General features: G+C 40.9%; 2 protein-coding genes and 1 pseudogene across 2 annotated transcripts; 1 reads left to right on the forward strand and 2 right to left on the reverse strand.

Annotated features, from left to right (window-relative positions):
• LOC114305379 (BTB/POZ domain-containing protein At1g03010-like) overlaps window positions 1-17,069 on the forward strand; it is a 55,630-nt pseudogene that overhangs the window by 28,577 nt on the left and 9,984 nt on the right.
• Window positions 8,812-9,527, reverse strand: LOC145806244 (uncharacterized). Its single transcript, XM_082902687.1, has 3 exons — window positions 9,441-9,527; window positions 8,999-9,340; window positions 8,812-8,901 (listed from the first exon to the last, which is right to left on the reverse strand). Exons 1-3 carry the CDS (start codon window positions 9,525-9,527, stop codon window positions 8,812-8,814), a joined length of 519 nt encoding a protein of 172 aa, XP_082758813.1.
• LOC145806245 (uncharacterized) lies at window positions 9,853-10,741 on the reverse strand. The gene is made up of 4 exons (XM_082902688.1): window positions 10,543-10,741; window positions 10,416-10,445; window positions 10,077-10,327; window positions 9,853-9,996 (listed from the first exon to the last, which is right to left on the reverse strand). Exons 1-4 carry the CDS (start codon window positions 10,739-10,741, stop codon window positions 9,868-9,870), a joined length of 609 nt encoding a protein of 202 aa, XP_082758814.1. The 3' UTR covers window positions 9,853-9,867.

Here is a 17,069-nt window from a genome sequence, read left to right on the forward strand (position 1 = left end):
GTTCCGTCACTCGGAGTACGAAACGTACCTCGTTTCCCGTGCTCGGGCTAACCCCTATCCCAAGCACGATGCAATATGCATGATATGCATGAAATGCAACTAAAATACAACCTAGCATACACAATGCTATGAAATGGCATACACAATGCACGAGGTAACATGGCATATACAATGCGCTAATCATATAACCTAGCATACGCAATGCTATGAAATAAAATGGCATACACAATGCATAATGGACTTATACTAACACAAGTGGACCTCAGTCACACTCACATAAGAGGCCATTAGATGAAAATGAGATACTCGAAATGCGTGCACGTGTCAATATAGCACCCGATGCATGCAAATGGTCCCGAAATGCAAGATTAAGCACATGAAATGACTTGTAGCTACATCAAGCATGCATTATTTGATCATGACATGTGAAGACAGATTCAAGGAAGTCCCAAAGTAAGCATGTTTACAGTTCTAACCAAGGCCAAAAAGCAAACACAAATAGGGCAAAACTAGCATGCAAAAATGTCCCTAAATGTGAGATAAAGAAGCAAGTCACAGCTGCAGGCCTCAAACAGATGAGGGCCCTTCAACAAACATGAAGAGGGGCCCAAAAAATGATATTTTACAGTTTATGACAAACCACAAAAACCAACACAGGTATGGCTAGGCTCTCATGCAAGAAATGGGCCAAAAGATGGACAAAGAAGCAAGTGGTGGTTGCTGGCCTCAAACACAAAGGGGGCCTTCAGAAATGTTGAAGAGGGGCCCAAAATATTGCACTTTACAGTTGATGGACAGACCCAAAACAGTACGCAAGAATGCTCAAAATGCTATGCAAAATACGGCCAAAAGAAGAGATATAACACAAAGTATATAAAATATGCTCCAAACAGTGAAAGACCCTTAATGAAACATGAATAGGGGGTCAAAATAAGGTCATTTTTAGTTCGGACTAGAACCCAAAAACAGAAGCATAGGAGGCTAACAAATCATGCAAAAATATGGCCAAAAGAGAGATATAAAGGCAAGTGGAAGATAGAAGCCTCAAACAGCAATGATCCCTTCAAGAATGTTGAAGAAGGGCTCAAAATAAGCAACTTCTCAATTCATGACAGAGCTCAAAATAGTTTATACATAGGCCAAAAATACTACACAAGATAATGGCATACAAGAGGGATAATGAAGCAAGTGCAACACGGAGGTCTCAAACAGTGAGAGGCTCTTAATGAAACATGAAAAATAGCTCAAAATAAGCCTAGTTCCAGTTAGGGTCGGAGCCCAAAACAGCAAGCAATTATGGCTTATATATGAATCAAGAAAAGGGTAGAAAAGGGGAAAAGGGAGCTCACCCTTGTAGACCAAGTCTTGACAGCCTCTTGGCTTGAGTTGTAGCACTCCTAAGCTCTGAAGAATCACCTCCAGCTACTGGAATGAAGGATGGAAGGGTGGTGCTAGGTGGTGGTGTAGAGAAGGGTGTAGGACTTGAGAGGTTGGAGGGTTGAAGTGTATGGAGAAAGAGAGATACAAAGCAAGAGCTTAGGGGGGATTTTTTGTAACCCTAAAACCAGAGCTGGAGGCTCTGTTATATAGGCAAAAAGAGGGGGGAAATGGGGGGGAAAATGGAGGGAAAACCAACCAAGTTTTCCTCCAAAAAGCAGCCTCCCGGATACAGAATCTGGGGGGAAAACAGATGCATATTTACACTGTAGATGATGTAAGGATTCTGGCCAGCTGCTTATCTAGGTTTCAGATGGCCGGCCGGCTACTTCCCATGGCCGGCCGGCCAAGGGTCAAAAGGGTTAAGTGTGATTAATGGCCGGCCACCACAGAAACAGGGCCTCCCATGTGTGCACAACACAACCCTGTGATTAAACACTGGAAAAAGTGAACCAGGAGAGAGAACAACCCACTTTTCAAAGGGGTTCAAAAGGGTCAACAACAATTACTGGCTGGCCACCAAATATTGGTGGCCTCCCAGATGTGTACATCACAAATATGTGGTTTTGGGTGCAAGATAATGGCCCAAGGGTGTTCAACATTGGCTTTGAAGTGAAGAAAATCGGGCGACGGAGGGCGATGAAGGGATAAAGTTGGATGACAGAACAATTACTGGCCTCCCACCCTTCTATGGCCTTCCTAGCAATGAAACAGAGGTCCCTGCCAAAAATGAACCAAAACCGATGCAAAATGAAGGTTCGGGGGCCGAAACACGCAGTTCGAGGCCCCAAAAAACTGACCGTCAGGCACCGGGAGTGGTGTTCGACCACGAAGTTGGTCTCTCGGACCACAGTGTCCCTCAAAAGGGAGCAAATAGGATGTATGCCAGAAACCGGAGGAAACGGAGATGGTTAAGCGGTCCCAAACCGAGGCACACGGCCAACGGCCCCGAAAAATCAGAAACCGGGCTCCAAACGGGCAAAATGGCCTACGACCACGAAACGTAGCCTACGGCCACTGAGAGATGATCTACGAGACCTCTCCCTCCCTTTGGGAAGAGAAACAGAGAAAATCGAGCCTGGTTCGCAAACCGAGGCAAAGCACAGAAGAGCCCGGAAGTTCGGAGGCAAGGCTCGCAGCCGAGACTCTGAAACTTCTGAGCAAGCACAATATGCAATATCACCGAGTGCTCAACTGGTGATGTCTGAGTCTCAAGGTCGGTCAAAAATGGGGTGTCTACAGTTGGCATGACACTGCCACATCTTTATCTCAATCTCCCCAAAAAATGAACAATCCCATACTAGCCAATGCACCGTGCGACCGCTAAGAACACCTGCATGTGGGAGCTCTATACTAGAAACTCAATATGAGTCAGCATAGAGACATCAACCCAAAATGAAAAGAAATAGTGTCTTATGTACCCAGACCCATCTAGCTACATTGGTCCAAAAACATCTCTAATCCCTCAAAGAGCATGTTTGACTATTCTACGCCCCGCATTATATTCACACCCAATCAGCATCCCATAGAGAGCGATGTGAGTTGTCGACAGTGAATATAGAGCAGAGATGTAGAACTAGATGATCTTCCCCTCACCCTCATATCATTTAATTTGAAATTGACCGCTTTCCCAGTAATGTCCCTTAAAGCCGAATCATACATGACCGCATGCAACATACCAAAGTAGCTAAACATCAACTCCTCATCTTATGACATAGTCAAAGGTCACAAAAGGCACAAAGTGAAGTCATTTAGGGAAAAATGACTTTTAGGACTCACACAGTGAAGAAGTAAGGATCCATTCTTTCACCTTGTTAACAGTTCGATAAGCACATGCAGTACGAATGCATGTTATAGTGGAGTAACTCTTCCAAAGAGTGATGTTAAACTCACACACCATACAGATCTTAGTTTAGTCGCTCTTAAGCGCATAAGTAGCTTTCTAGCGTCTAACTCGAATTCTCTATTTGCTTGCCTCTCAGGCATCAAATGAGATCTCGCATCTGGTTATCCATAACAGGCACATCATGGAAAAGTGGGTACTCTTATATCCATGGTCGGTCTCTAACAAGACCTCATCTTGGCTCCAACCAAGGTGACATAGCTAGTGGATAATTTTAGCTTCTCTATTTGCTCCAAATACAATAAGCCACTAGTCTCATCCTTGTTCGCTACCTAGCGCTAAGGGAAATTGCTCGTGTGAATGAGCCAATCTTGCCTGCTAATATCAATTTTTTTATTCTGTGTATGCTAATTCACAAACCATTGTAAAAAGTAGTAAACATAAATGTGTAATAGAAACAAATATGAATACTAATGGCATAAATATCCCAAAAAATGAGTTCAACTGAATACACACACACATATACATATATCACCACCTACGTAGTCTTAAAGCCCTAACATGAGTAAGATAAACATCTCTAGCAATGGGCTTAGTCAAAGGGTCCACAACTATGCGACTCGTAGGGATGTGCTCCAGGATCACTTCTTTCTCTACCACAATGTCTCTAATAAAGTTGAACCTCACATCAATGTGTTTGGTTCTCCCGTGGTATTTAGGATCCTTAGCATAAGCGAGTGCAGCCATGCTGTCACAATGGATAGTCACAGGGTCTAGAGTGTGTGTGACAATATCCAAATACTGAAAGAATTTTCTCAACCAAATGGCTTCCTGAACGGCAGATGAACAAGCCACAAACTCAGCCTCCATAGTCGATAAGGCGATACAGGATTGCTTCTTACTGCTCCAAGAAATAGCACTATCGCTAAGCATGAAAGCATATACTGAAATAGACTTACGCTCATCTAAGTCTCCTCCCCAGTTAGCATCACAATAGCCAACTAGATGTAGATCTGAACTTTGGTAGCAAAGTGTGTAATCTGTAGTCCCTCTAAGATATCGTAATATCCTCTTAACTGTTTTCCAATGAGTTGGTCCAGGGTTGGATTGGTAACGACTCACCAATCCGACTACATAACAAATGTCAGGGTGTGTACACATCATAGCATCAAGCTTCAACAACATTTGCATAGGGAACTCAGGCCATCTTTTCATTCTCTTCTGGAATCTTAGGACCCATATCAAGGCTTAGGCTCTCGCCTTTCGCAACAGGAGTGTCAATGGGTTTGCAGCTCTGCATCTGGAATCGCTCTAGGATAGTCTTAGTGTAAGTCTCTTGAGACAAACCAAGAAGTCTCCTAGAGCGATCCCAAAGGATCCTAACACCGAGCACATAGCTCGCTTCACCCATGTCTTGCATCTCAAATGTAGAGAACAACCACCTTTTAGTGGCGACAATCATCTCTTTGTCATTTCCAGCCAATAATATGTCATCTACATATAATGACAATATCAGAAAAATATCCTTGGACCGCTTAACGTACACACAGTGATCTTCATCGATCATCGTAAACCCATTAGAAACAATGGCTCGATGAAATCTCAGATTCCACTGTTTGGATGATTGCTTTAAGCCATAAATAGATCGTTAACGTTTGCAAACTTTGCGCTCATGACCTACTACCACAAAGCCTTCTCGTTAATCCATATAGATCTCTTCATCCAATTCTCCATTGAGAAATGCAATCTTAACGTTCATCTGATAAAGCTCTAAGTCCAACTGAGCTACTATGGCCAAAATTAGGCGAATATAGGCAAACCTCACAACTGGCGAAAAGGTTTCCTCATAGTCCACACCCTCTCGTTGGGTGTAACCTTTCACCACTAGGCGAGCCTTATACCTTTCTATGGAACCATCCGCTTTGCGCTTGATTTTGAGAACCCATTTGTTCCCAATAGTCTTGCACCCTAGCGGCAAATCAACCAAGTCCCAGACATGATTTTTCTTCATAGACTCTATTTCTTCATCCATTGCAGTACTCCATTCTTTACTAGCAGGGAATGAGAGAGCCTCTTTGAGATTCTTAGGCTCCATCTCATCACTCGGAGCAATAATGAATGCTTTCCCTTCAATCTCAAAACGATGACGAGGTATAGCTCCACGTTTGCTTCTATGCAGTTAAGAATCCTGAGAATCCTCATCCATTGGATCTAATCCATGGGCAGGTAGATCGCTCCCACTGTCCCTTGGAGCTTGAGGGATTATCTCCTCATTCTCTACTAGGCTACTTGGTGCGCCACTACAAAAAATTTGCTTTTTTGCGACGGTAAAATACCGTCACCAATACCCAAAAAGCCGTCTCAAAAGCTTTTTTGCGACGATAAATAGCTTTTAGCGACGGTAATAAGGGGGTCGCAAAAAAAGGGGTAGCTAAAGGTCTTTAGCGACGGTAAGACGCCGTCGCAAAATATTGGCGACGACAAAAATGCCTTTTAGCGACGGCAAAATACTGTCGCAATTAATGTGTAAAAATCTGAAGTTTTTGAGACGGCACTAAAATACCGTCGCTAATATGGTTATTTGCGACGGTAAAATACCGTCGCAAAAGGGTTTATTTGAGACGGTAAAAATACCGTCGCTAAAATGGTTATTTGCGACGGGTTTAATACCGTCGTTAATACTATTATTTGCGACAGAAAAATGTGCCGTCTCTAAAAATATTATTTGCGATGGTGAAAATACCGTCGCTAAAGGCCTTTTGTTAATATTGCCAATATCATTGGCGACGGCTACGCTACCGTCGCAAAAACCTGGTTCTAACAAAAATGCTGCAATAAAATTATTAAAAATATGCAAATTACCTGTATTAAATAAAAATAGCTAAAAAAAAATCGATAATTATATAATAATATAAAAATTCCTGTATATAAATAAAATTTCATCCATAATTAAAATACTTTTCCATTCATAACAACACATCATCAAAATTATCCAACCACATAATTTTGCATAATACATACATAATGTTGTTCACAAATCTAAATAGCGTAAATCAAAAATAAAAGTTTTCTTCATAATTCTTCCGTGGGTTAAAAAAACAAAAGTTCGTCGCAATCTTCACACGGCTGCATTCCACAAGAAGCAAACTGCTACTCAGGAAATATCTGAAAATAAAAAATAAAAATAATTAATGACAATATAATTATGTGTTAATAGTTTAATTACAAAAAAACATAAAAAATTAATTACTATATAATTACAAAGATAGTTAAGTAAATAATTTTGGCTAGATAGAAATCCGACCCTAACTCCCAAACCGGAAACCCGATTCGAGTCTCGTTTTCTCCCACAAGTCTATCGTGTCTAGGCAATCATGTGTGCCAAGTTTCGTGCTAAACCGACCTCTATTGGTGATTTTGGAGCGTCAACACCTCGAATTCAAGTTTCTTAAGGAACTAGTTTGCCTAGACCGAAATACGACTCTAACTCCCAAACCGGGAAACTAATTGGAGTCCCGTCTTCTCCCACAAGTCTCTCGTGCCTAGGCGGTCGTGTGCCAAGTTTCGTGCCAATCCGACCCCGTTTGGTGATTTTGGGGCGTCAACACCTCGAATTTAAGTTTCTTAAGGAACTTGTTTGCCTAAACCGAAATATGGCTCTAACTCCCAAACCGGGAACCCGATTCGAGTCCCGTCTTCTCCCACAAGTCTCTCGTGCCTAGGTGGTCGTGTGTGCCAAGTTTCGTATCAATCCGACCCCGTTTGGTGATTTTGGGCCGTCAACACCTCGAATTCAAGTTTCTTAAGGAACTAGTTTGCCTAAACCGAAATATGGCTCTAACTCCCAAACCAGGAACCCGATTGGAGTCCCGTCTTCTCCCACAAGTCTCTCGTGCCTAGGCGGTCGTGTGTGCCAAGTTTCGTGCCAATCCGACCCCGTTGGGTGATTTTGGGGAGTCAACACCTCGAATTTAAGTTTCTTAAGGAACTAGTTTGCCTAAACCGAAATACGGCTCTAAATCCCAAACCGGGAACCCGATTGGAGTTCCGTCTTTCCCACAAGTCTCTCGTGCCTAGGCGGTCGTGTGTGCCAAGTTTCGTGCTAAACCGACCCCTTTTGGTGATTTTGAGGCGTTAACACCTCGAATTCAAGTTTCTTAAAGAACTAGTTTGCCTAGAGTGAAATCCGTCACTAACTCCCAAACCAGGAACGCGATTGGAGTCCCGTCTTCTCCCACAAGTCTCTCATGCCTAGGCGGTCGTGTGTGCCAAGTTTCGTGCCAATCCGACCCCGTTTGGTGATTTTGGAGCGTCAATACCTCGAATTCAAGTTTCTTAAGGAACTAGTTTGCCTAGACCGAAATACGGCTCTAACTCCCAAACCGGGAACCCGATTCGAGTCCCATCTTCTCCCACAAGTCTCTCGTGCCTAGGCGGTCGTGTGTGCCAAGTTTCATATCAATCCGACCCCGTTTGGTGATTTTGGGCCGTCAACACCTCGAATTCAAGTTTCTTAAGGAACTAGTTTGCCTAAACCGAAATATGGTTCTAACTCCCAAACCAAGAACCCGATTGGAGTCCCGTCTTCTCCCACAAGTCTCTCGTGCCTAGGCGGTCATGTGTGCCAAGTTTCGTGCCAATCTGACCTCGTTTGGTGATTTTGGGGCGTCAACACCTCGAATTTAAGTTTCTTAAGGAACTAGTTTGCCTAAACCGAAATATGGCTCTAACTCCCAAACCGGGAACCCGATTCGAGTCCTGTCTTCTCCCACAAGTCTTTCGTGCCTAGGCAGTCGTGTGTGCCAAGTTTCGTATCAATTCGACCCCGTTTGGTGATTTTGGGCCGTCAACACCTCGAATTCAAGTTTCTTAAGGAACTAGTTTGCCTAAATCGAAATATGGCTCTAACTCCCAAACCAGGAAACCGATTGGAGTCCCGTCTTCTCCCACAAGTCTCTCGTGCCTAGGCGGTCGTGTGTGCCAAGTTTCGTGCCAATCCGACCCTGTTTGGTGATTTTGGAGAGTTTCTTAAAGAACTAGTTTGCCTAAACCGAAATACGGCTCTAACTCCCAAACCGGGAACCCGATTGGAGTTCCGTCTTCTCCTATAAGTCTCTCGTGCCTAGGCGGTCGTGTGTGCCAAGTTCCGTGCTAAACCGACCCCTTTTGGTGATTTTGGGACGTTAACACTTCGAATTCAAGTTTCTTAAAGAACTAGTTTGTCTAGAGTGAAATCCATCTCTAACTCCTAATCCGGGAACCCGATTGGAGTCCCGTCTTCTCCCACAAGTCTTTCGTGCCTAGGTGGTCGTGTGTGCCAAGTGTCGTGCCAATCTGAACCCTTTTGGTGATTTTGGGGCGTTAACACCTCGAATTCAAGTTTTTTAAAGAAATAGTTTGCCTAGAGTGAAATCCATCTCTAACTCCTAATACAGAAACCCAATTTGAGTCCCGTCTTCTCCCACAACTCTATTAGCTTAGAATGCAAAGAATGCAAATATACATTTTAGCTTAGAATGTAAAGTTACATTTTATACCTGATCTTCTGGTGGTGGTGTATATAGATTCTCGTCTTCTGTAGATTCCCTAAATGCCCAGTGGCCACTCGATGCATCAGGAGCCTATGATAGTCAATGCATAATGTGTTAATCATGTTCGAATTTTAGACATAATGTTGTGTGATAATTTAACTATCAAACAATTTAATTTATATCGAACCTGTCTGTTAGGATCCACACTTGCCCCCTGTGACACAAAGGCCATCATCTCAGCTCTCAGCTGCTGTAAATGTGTAGAGAACTCTGCTCTCATCTCCTCCCTCAACTCATCCCTTAGCTCCGCACGAACCTGCTGGGTGATCTGAACAATAGTCGATGGCTGGGGTGCTGACTGTGATGGCCCTGTACCATCTTTATACACTGCTCTCCGAGGCACAGTTCTCCCGTATGTGCGACAATATCCATGATTGTCATGACCTATCAACTCATGGAAAATGGCATTCCTAGCCTCCAAAGTCCGACAATCCTCAGGTAGCATAGAGAGTTGGCCATTAAACTCATCCTGTATTGAATAAGAAACACAAGTATATGCCAAATTAAGATGGTTAACACAAAAAATAAAAAATAAACTTTAAATACAATCAAAGGTGTTTGAAAACTACCAAGGTCTGGATAACCTCTGGGCCATCTGCTCTACGTGTCATAAGCCAAACATTCATCTTATCAGTAGACTCCCCCTTATTGGTCATCTACATTTTTTTAGAAATATGAAAATTATAATCCAAATAATTTGTAAATATACAATGTTTATTTATATACAAAAATAAAACAGTAAATATAAACCTCATGCCATATCTGAGCGAAAGTAGTACGCCCTGTGGTATGAGCTATGCCGTGAGCTCGCCGATTTTTAGCGTTCCTAGTTGCAATTTTCTATAATAGGTTCAACAAATGTAAGTATATAAATATGATTTGTATGTTTACATATCATACATATAACTTATTTGTATACCTTAGCATCGGAAGTATGCCAATACTCCACAAGTTCTTCCCACTGGCTTGGCACAATGTGCAAAGGAACATCATCCTTCAGATTAGGATCTTCACTTCTAGGCTTGAAAACTTACACTTAATCTTATTCTTGTGATCCTTCCATATGCTGTTACAGTTTTTCATGCAGATTGGCTTGTACTCCTCTGGACATATATTCAAATTGTCCTATAAAACACAATTTCAAGGTTTAAATAATAATAACACAATTTTGGAATTTAAATTTTTGGACAAAAATATACTTTTACCTTCACATCCTTCCAGATAGCATCAAGAATTTCATCAGGCACAGTGTTCCAGTCAAGAAAAGTAAGAGGAACAATGTTACCATTTCGCACAATAATGCCAAGTTGAGTAGTTAACTTAGACACGTTATCCCCTATTGGACAGTAATTTTCATCAAATTGTATGTCCAATTTGGTACCGGTACCCCACTCCCTAATGCCCTTGGCACATCCTCTACCACGCCTACTCGAGGTTGATGAAGAACTAACATGACCTGTGAGATACAATAAGAATAAACAATATGCAATGATAATAAACAAATGTAAATTTAAATAATGTTAATACAAATCAATTTCTTATACCTGAGTGAGGCTGTGAAGAAGTCGAAGGATCTGAAAAATACAATGAAAATAAACAAGTTATATGTAATGAGAACAAATAAATATATATTTAAATAATTTTCATACAAATCAAAGCAAATTTATATACCTGCGGATGGCTCATAAGCCGATGACTCTAGTCGGGATGATAGCTGTTGCGATGCCACTGATGGTGGACGCACCGATGGTAGGCCTAGAGGCTGAGTAGATGATAGCTGGTGTGGTGCCACTGATGGGGGTCGATGCGGTGGCACTAATGACCCCTCTGATGGTGCTCGCTGTGATGCCTCCTCGAATGGTGGTGGCATTGATGGTGGACGCACCAATGGTAGGCGTGGTGGCTAAGTAGATGATAGCTGCTGTGGTGCCACTAATGGTGGTCGATGCGGTGGCACTAATGGTGCTCGCTGTGATGCCTCCTCTAATGGTGGCACTAATGGCCCTTCTGATGGTGGTCGATGTGATGCCTCCTCTGATGGTGGTGCCGCTGATGTCCTCTTACGTACCATATCAGACATCATGCGCCGGGGATGATCAGGTTTCCTCTTCCTTCCCATAATAATCTGCAAGCAATATAACATTAATTAGAAACATAGATAATGGTTTGTCATCAACTAAAATATGACATTAATTGAACTAATACAATTACAAAGACAAAGTAAATTAAGAAACTGATGATTAACTACAACCTTGGCCTTAAGTGAATTACTGATGTTGATTAAATATCAACCTATTTGAACATCAACTGTTTCCCCTTCTGCTGCTTCCCTCACCCAACCAACTTCTTCATCACGAAGCATTATATTTTCTTCCAATTGTTGGCTCATATATGGCTCAATTTGTGGATCATTCGAACTCATATCAAATAAACCTCTTTGAGACATCTTCACCACCACTTGCCAGTCTGGTTGTAACGGGTCTGCAACATACCAAACTTGCTCTGCTTGGGATGCCAAGATGAAAGGTTCATTAGTAATTCGATCATCTCGATACAACAAATGATTGAAGTTGACTAACGTGAAATTGAAGACATCTTGTATCTTCCCGTGAATGCTGTAAATCCAATCACACTTAAACAACACATGCTTCTTCTCATTGGAATATCGAATCTCAACAATATCTGTCAATTGTCCATAATAGTACACAGACCCCGCACAGCATAACTTATGGTATATGCCTTCAAAGCTACACCACAATTTTGTGTGGCTCGACGGTCATCCATGGCCTTTACTTGATACCGAAACCCATTCATTATATACCTGTTGAACCTCCTTGCCAGGTTATGAGGACCATTTGCCAATACAGTAATCTCTTCAGAAAATGTGACATCACTAGTCCTTCGCAAAGTTTGAACCTATTTTAAATAATAAAAATTGTAAAATTTAAAATATAGTTTGACTTAGGTAAATAGAATCTGTAGATTTAAATACATACATGTTCCTTGAACCAAATGTGAAAAGTTTCAAAATGTTCACGCCGAAGCTTATGATCGTCAACATGAGGCATTTTGACCTTAAGTTCTTCAAGATGTTTGCTGTGTAAATTGAAATTTTATCAAAAAACAAAATTTGGTTCAAAATTCAATGAAACATAATAAAATATTGAGTGAGTGACATAACTTACTTTATGAATGGTTGAACCGCGGCTGTATTGAATAAGACATACCAATGAGTTTGTACCCAAGAAGTGTTATCAAGATAAAAGCTTGTGATTTCACCAACAGCACGACCCAGATTATCATCACCACTGTAGTTCCTCGTGGGTCGATTAGATTTAGTTTCCACATCATTGAGATATTGTGCACAAAAATTCATGCATTCTTCCATACGATATCCTTTAGCAATTGAACCTTCTGGACGAGCTCTATTACACACATATTGCTTCAAAGTAAGAAGATACCTCTCAATTGGATACATCCATCGAAACTGAATTGCTCCACCCAATAATGCTTCGTCAACTAGATGTATAGGCAAGTGCTCCATTATATCAAAAAAAGTAGGAGGAAATATTTTCTCTAAATGACAAAGTGTTACGGCAATACGATCTTGAATATATTGCAAATCTGTCGCACGATTGACTTTGGAACACAATTGTCTAAAGAAATTGCTCAATTCAATCAAAGGTTCAATTACATTCTTCGGTAACGATCTTCGAATGGCCAATGGAATTAGTTGTTGCATCAGAATATGACTATCGTGACTCTTAAGACCCCCAATACTTCTATCATGTAAGCGCACACGACGCGATATATTAGATGAATACCCGTCGGGAACTCTAACTTCCTTCAATACTTTCAAGAACAAATCTTTCTCATCCTTGGTCATCGTGAATTGTGCCGGTGGTAAATAAGCTTTATTCGACCCTCTTAACTGCAAATGTAGGGGTTTTCTAATATTCATTTCTTGTAAATCACGCCGAGTATTAACACCATCCTTCGATTTTCCTACAACCCCTAATATTGTCCACAACACATTATCACAAACATTCTTCTCTATATGCATCACATCGAGGTTGTGTCTAATTAGATTGTGCTCCCAATATGGCAGTTCATAGAAGATACTCTTTTTCTTCCAGCGATGGGTGCGATGTCCAGCTTTCTCCTTCTCTACTTGTCTCCTATGCCTCTCCTTAAGGTCATCCCTCTTGTATTGGGTTAAAATACCCTCAGATTCTAATTGTAGCAGCATCTCAGTTCCAGACAACAATTTTAGTTTGAATCTGACTTCCCGACTACCATCAAATGATACTTTATCCTTTCGGAATTTATGGCCATTAGGTAAAAATCTGCGATGACCCAAGTATGATTGTTTCCTACTATGCTTCAACCAACACGATGTAGTTTCTCTATTGCAACAAGGACATGCATATTCGCCTTTAGTACTCCATCATGACAAGTTTGCATATGCAGGAAAATCACTAATTGTCCACAGTAAAGCTGCATGCATTTGAAACATTTGATTTGTTGATGCATCAAATGTGGAGACACCGTCATTCCATAGTTCTTTCAACTCCTCAATCAACGGTTGCCTATACACATCAATCTTGTCACCAGGTCCTTTCGGGCCGCCAATAAGCACAGATAAAATTAGAAATGGTTGTTTCATGCACATCCATGGCGGCAAGTTGTATGGAATGAGTACAACAGGCCAAGTGCTATGAACTATGTTCATCGTCCTAAATGGGTTAAAACCATCAGATGCTAAGCCAAGCCTTACACTTCGGCAATCATTACTAAAGTCAATATTCCGACGATCAAAATCTTTCCATGCAAGGGAGTCTGCAGGATGCCTAAAGACACCGTCATTAGTTCGTTTCTCTGCATGCCATCTCATTAACTTAGCCGTCTTGGATGACTTAAACAGCCTCTGCAACCTTGGCTTTAAAGGAAAATACCTCATTTGTTTTGCAGCTATTTGTTTGCCACCATTGTGAGGACCATTTGAACCACCATCACCATTTGATTTCCATCTTGAACTGTTGCATATGACACATTTATCAAGATTGGCGTCCTCGTTTCGAAACAACATGCAACTGTTGGGACATGCATCCCATGTCTCATATGTGAAGCCCAAATCTGTTGTGACCTTTTGAGCTTTATAATATGAGTCTGGGAGTTTCACACCCAACAGGAACGCCTCATTCAATAACTCAAGCAACATGTCAACAGACTTGTTTGTCCACTGATTAAGCACCTTCAAATGTAGAAGCCGAACAATGAATGACAAAGATGTGAACTTCTGACAACCCGGATACAATTCACTTTGTGCATCTTGAAGAAGTTTGAAATAGTTTGCAGTCTCTGCATTTCGACCGAGCTGTGGTTCAGATGCATGGGGATCAGTGCTCTGTGCTTCATTACCATCAACACTTGTACCGGCATGTGGATTTCCCACAGCCCCTTGTATCATTCTAACCATATTGTCGCCAATGTCTAAATTAGCCAATGTTTCATTCCCTCGATTAGCATGCAGAGATACGTAAGATTCTCCATGATTAATCCAATGTTTGTACTTTTTAAAAAAACCATTCAAAATCATATGCTTCTGTATACCCTCTCGCACAAGATGGTATCGATTCTCACATTTTCTACACGGACAACTAATCATCGAACCTTCAACCCTATTGGTGTAGGCAAACACAAGGAATTGATCAATCCCATTAATGCATTCCCTCGACATCCTATTTGGCAAATCAATCCAACTCTTATCCATCATCTGTACCTCCCTTATATGTGTTTCCCACTATTAATTTGCTTCAGGCAAACTTACTGGGAGATATACATCTCACATACAAAACAAATATGCCCTAGAAAAAAATATAATTACAACAAATGTAAGAGTCATAATGAGATGTAAGGGTAAAAATATAATTACAAGACATAATATCACATATTAATTATCGTAAGGGAAGAGGGGATTGGTGGGCTTCGAATCCCGATTAGTGAGGAAACAACCAAGGGCATGCGCTACTGGGGCAAATGCTATCCTCAAATGCATTGATAAATATAATAATGGGTTATAAAGCTTTTCTATGTTAATTCAATTGCCCCATTCTGTTTTCATATAAAATGCTTGCATTTCAATTCTATTGTGCAAGTGCTTCAGTTCTAGATTTATTTATGTAAGGTGATTAATCATGGTCTTTCTAGACTGAAAAAGTGATAAGGGTGGTAGTAAATAAGAGTACTGGTTGAATTATTCATTGGGGGCTTGTTGCCAGAGTTATTACAGGTATCCCCTAATACTTGGTTCAAAAAAATCCAAGCATCATTTTAGTAAAATGAAGGATCTTAACTTCTCCCCCTTTCATCTTCACCAAACATAAAAAGAGTATATATATATATAGGGGGAGGGAAGGGGATAAAAGATTATATTCCTCCTACTAGTTCTTCAACAAAAGTGAATACTCAACTTGCCTTTGGAACAACAGTGAGACAGGGAACTTTTCCTCCACCCCCAAAACATAAAAAAATAGAAAACCCCCGAGTACCCCCTGCCAAGGGAAGCAAGAAACTTGAGTAAAATTTTTCCTTAAGGCATGTTGCATTAGGGTTTCAAACTAAAATGTAAGTCAAACATTCACTCCCTAAACTCAAGCAACTTGAGAAACTTCAAAAACTATAACATCCAACATAAAATCTGCAAATTAATTCATATGTTCTGCATGTCTCATTTAAGTAAGAAGCAAAACTAAAAGGAAATTTTATATCTTAACCTCCTTATTTTCTATCTTCAATACAAGCAATAGAAATTAGAATTGGAAATCTGTAATCATGTAAGAAGCAAAACTAAAAGGAAATTTTTGACAGATTCTAATGGGTGGACAAATCACGCAAAGAAAACATAAAAAATGGGAAAGATTACCACAAAAGCAGCAGCAAGTGGAGGTGAAAGTCCAATGTCATAAACAGTAACAAGTGCAGTTCCCAACCCTTTAGGAGCCAGTACTGACTGCGAGCATTGTAAACCTGATGGTGGCTGAATCACTTCTACAACTTGGGAATTATTAACAACAGCATCCAAAAAATAGCTTCCTCCAGTGATTGAGAGATTTAGCTGGAAAAGAAAAAAGCATCTCATATAAGAAGCCCAAGTATTGGGTGATAAAACCGAAATGTGCCGATGTCTTGGGGAGAAATCAATAGAGGATATAAAGCCCAAGATGAAACATAACATCAATAGAGGATATAAACAACCTAGATGATATCAATATATCACAAAATATAGATATCGTTTGGGGAGAAATTCAGATTCAAAAATTAAAATCATAATAAAATATATCAATAAATTAAAATATCAATGTCTAAAAAATACACAGATAACTACATTTCAATCTCTGAAGAATATTTATATATCAATTGATATTATAAACTTCCCAACCTTAAAGTGGGAATCAAATTGAAGAATAGAAAGGATTGAAGATGCCTCGTCACTCGTTCATAGTCGTTCACAGTCTTGCCTCGTCACTCGTCGTTCGCAGTCGTTCACCCTCGTTCTTGCCTCGTCACTCGTCGTTCACAGTCGTTCGTCACTCGTCGTTCACAGTCCCTGCCTCGTCACTCCGACGAAGGCCGTCGTTCACCCTCGTCAATCTGCGAATGCCGTCGTTCACCCTCCTTCACCCCGGTACTAAATGATTTTCATTTCAGGATTTTGGGGATTCTGGGATTTGGATTTTGGGGGTTTTGGTTTGGTGAGTTTAGGGATTTTGATTTGGGGGTTTTGGTTTGGTGAGTTTAGGGATTGGGATTTTGGGGATTTTAGGATGACCGCGAATGGGAGAAATCCCCGCGAATGGGAGAAATGAGCGGGATGTGAATTTTTTTTTTTTTTTACGACGGAATATATACCACCGTCGCAAATGATACTTGATTAACAAATTAAAACGACATCGTTTTACAAAAAATTTTTTTGCGACGGGCTTATGCCGTCACAAATGGTCCACCATTTGCGACCGCAACTCTTTACCGTCGCTAAATAATACTTTTTGCGACGGTATACGTGCGTCGCAAATGCTCCTGCATTTTTCGGTGAAATTTATTAGCAACGGAGGTAAACCCCGTCGCAAAAGGCCATTTTCGTCGACGGTAGATAAACGCCGTTGCAAAAATACTTTTTTGGCGACGGCAACTACACT

Source organism: Camellia sinensis, chromosome 13, assembly GCF_055761805.1.
Source record: "Camellia sinensis isolate YWXY chromosome 13, ASM5576180v1, whole genome shotgun sequence".
NCBI lineage: Eukaryota > Viridiplantae > Streptophyta > Magnoliopsida > Ericales > Theaceae > Camellia > Camellia sinensis.

Bases quoted from the DNA above. Each gene is read 5' to 3' on its own strand.
- LOC145806244 (XM_082902687.1), bottom strand. From the start codon at position 9,527: ATGACCAATAAGGGGGAGTCTACTGATAAGATGAATGTTTGGCTTATG. The intron at 9,341-9,440 runs GTAGTTTTCAAA...TATTCAATACAG, and splicing joins CAGAGGTTATCCAGACCTTG to GATGAGTTTAATGGCCAACT. The intron at 8,902-8,998 runs GTTCGATATAAA...TGACTATCATAG, and splicing joins GTGTGGATCCTAACAGACAG to GCTCCTGATGCATCGAGTGG.
- LOC145806245 (XM_082902688.1), bottom strand. From the start codon at position 10,741: ATGCCACCACCATTCGAGGAGGCATCACAGCGAGCACCATCAGAGGGG. The intron at 10,446-10,542 runs GTATATAAATTT...TGTATTTTTCAG, and splicing joins GGCTTATGAGCCATCCGCAG to ATCCTTCGACTTCTTCACAG. The intron at 9,997-10,076 runs GTAAAAGTATAT...TGTGTTTTATAG, and splicing joins CTATCTGGAAGGATGTGAAG to GACAATTTGAATATATGTCC.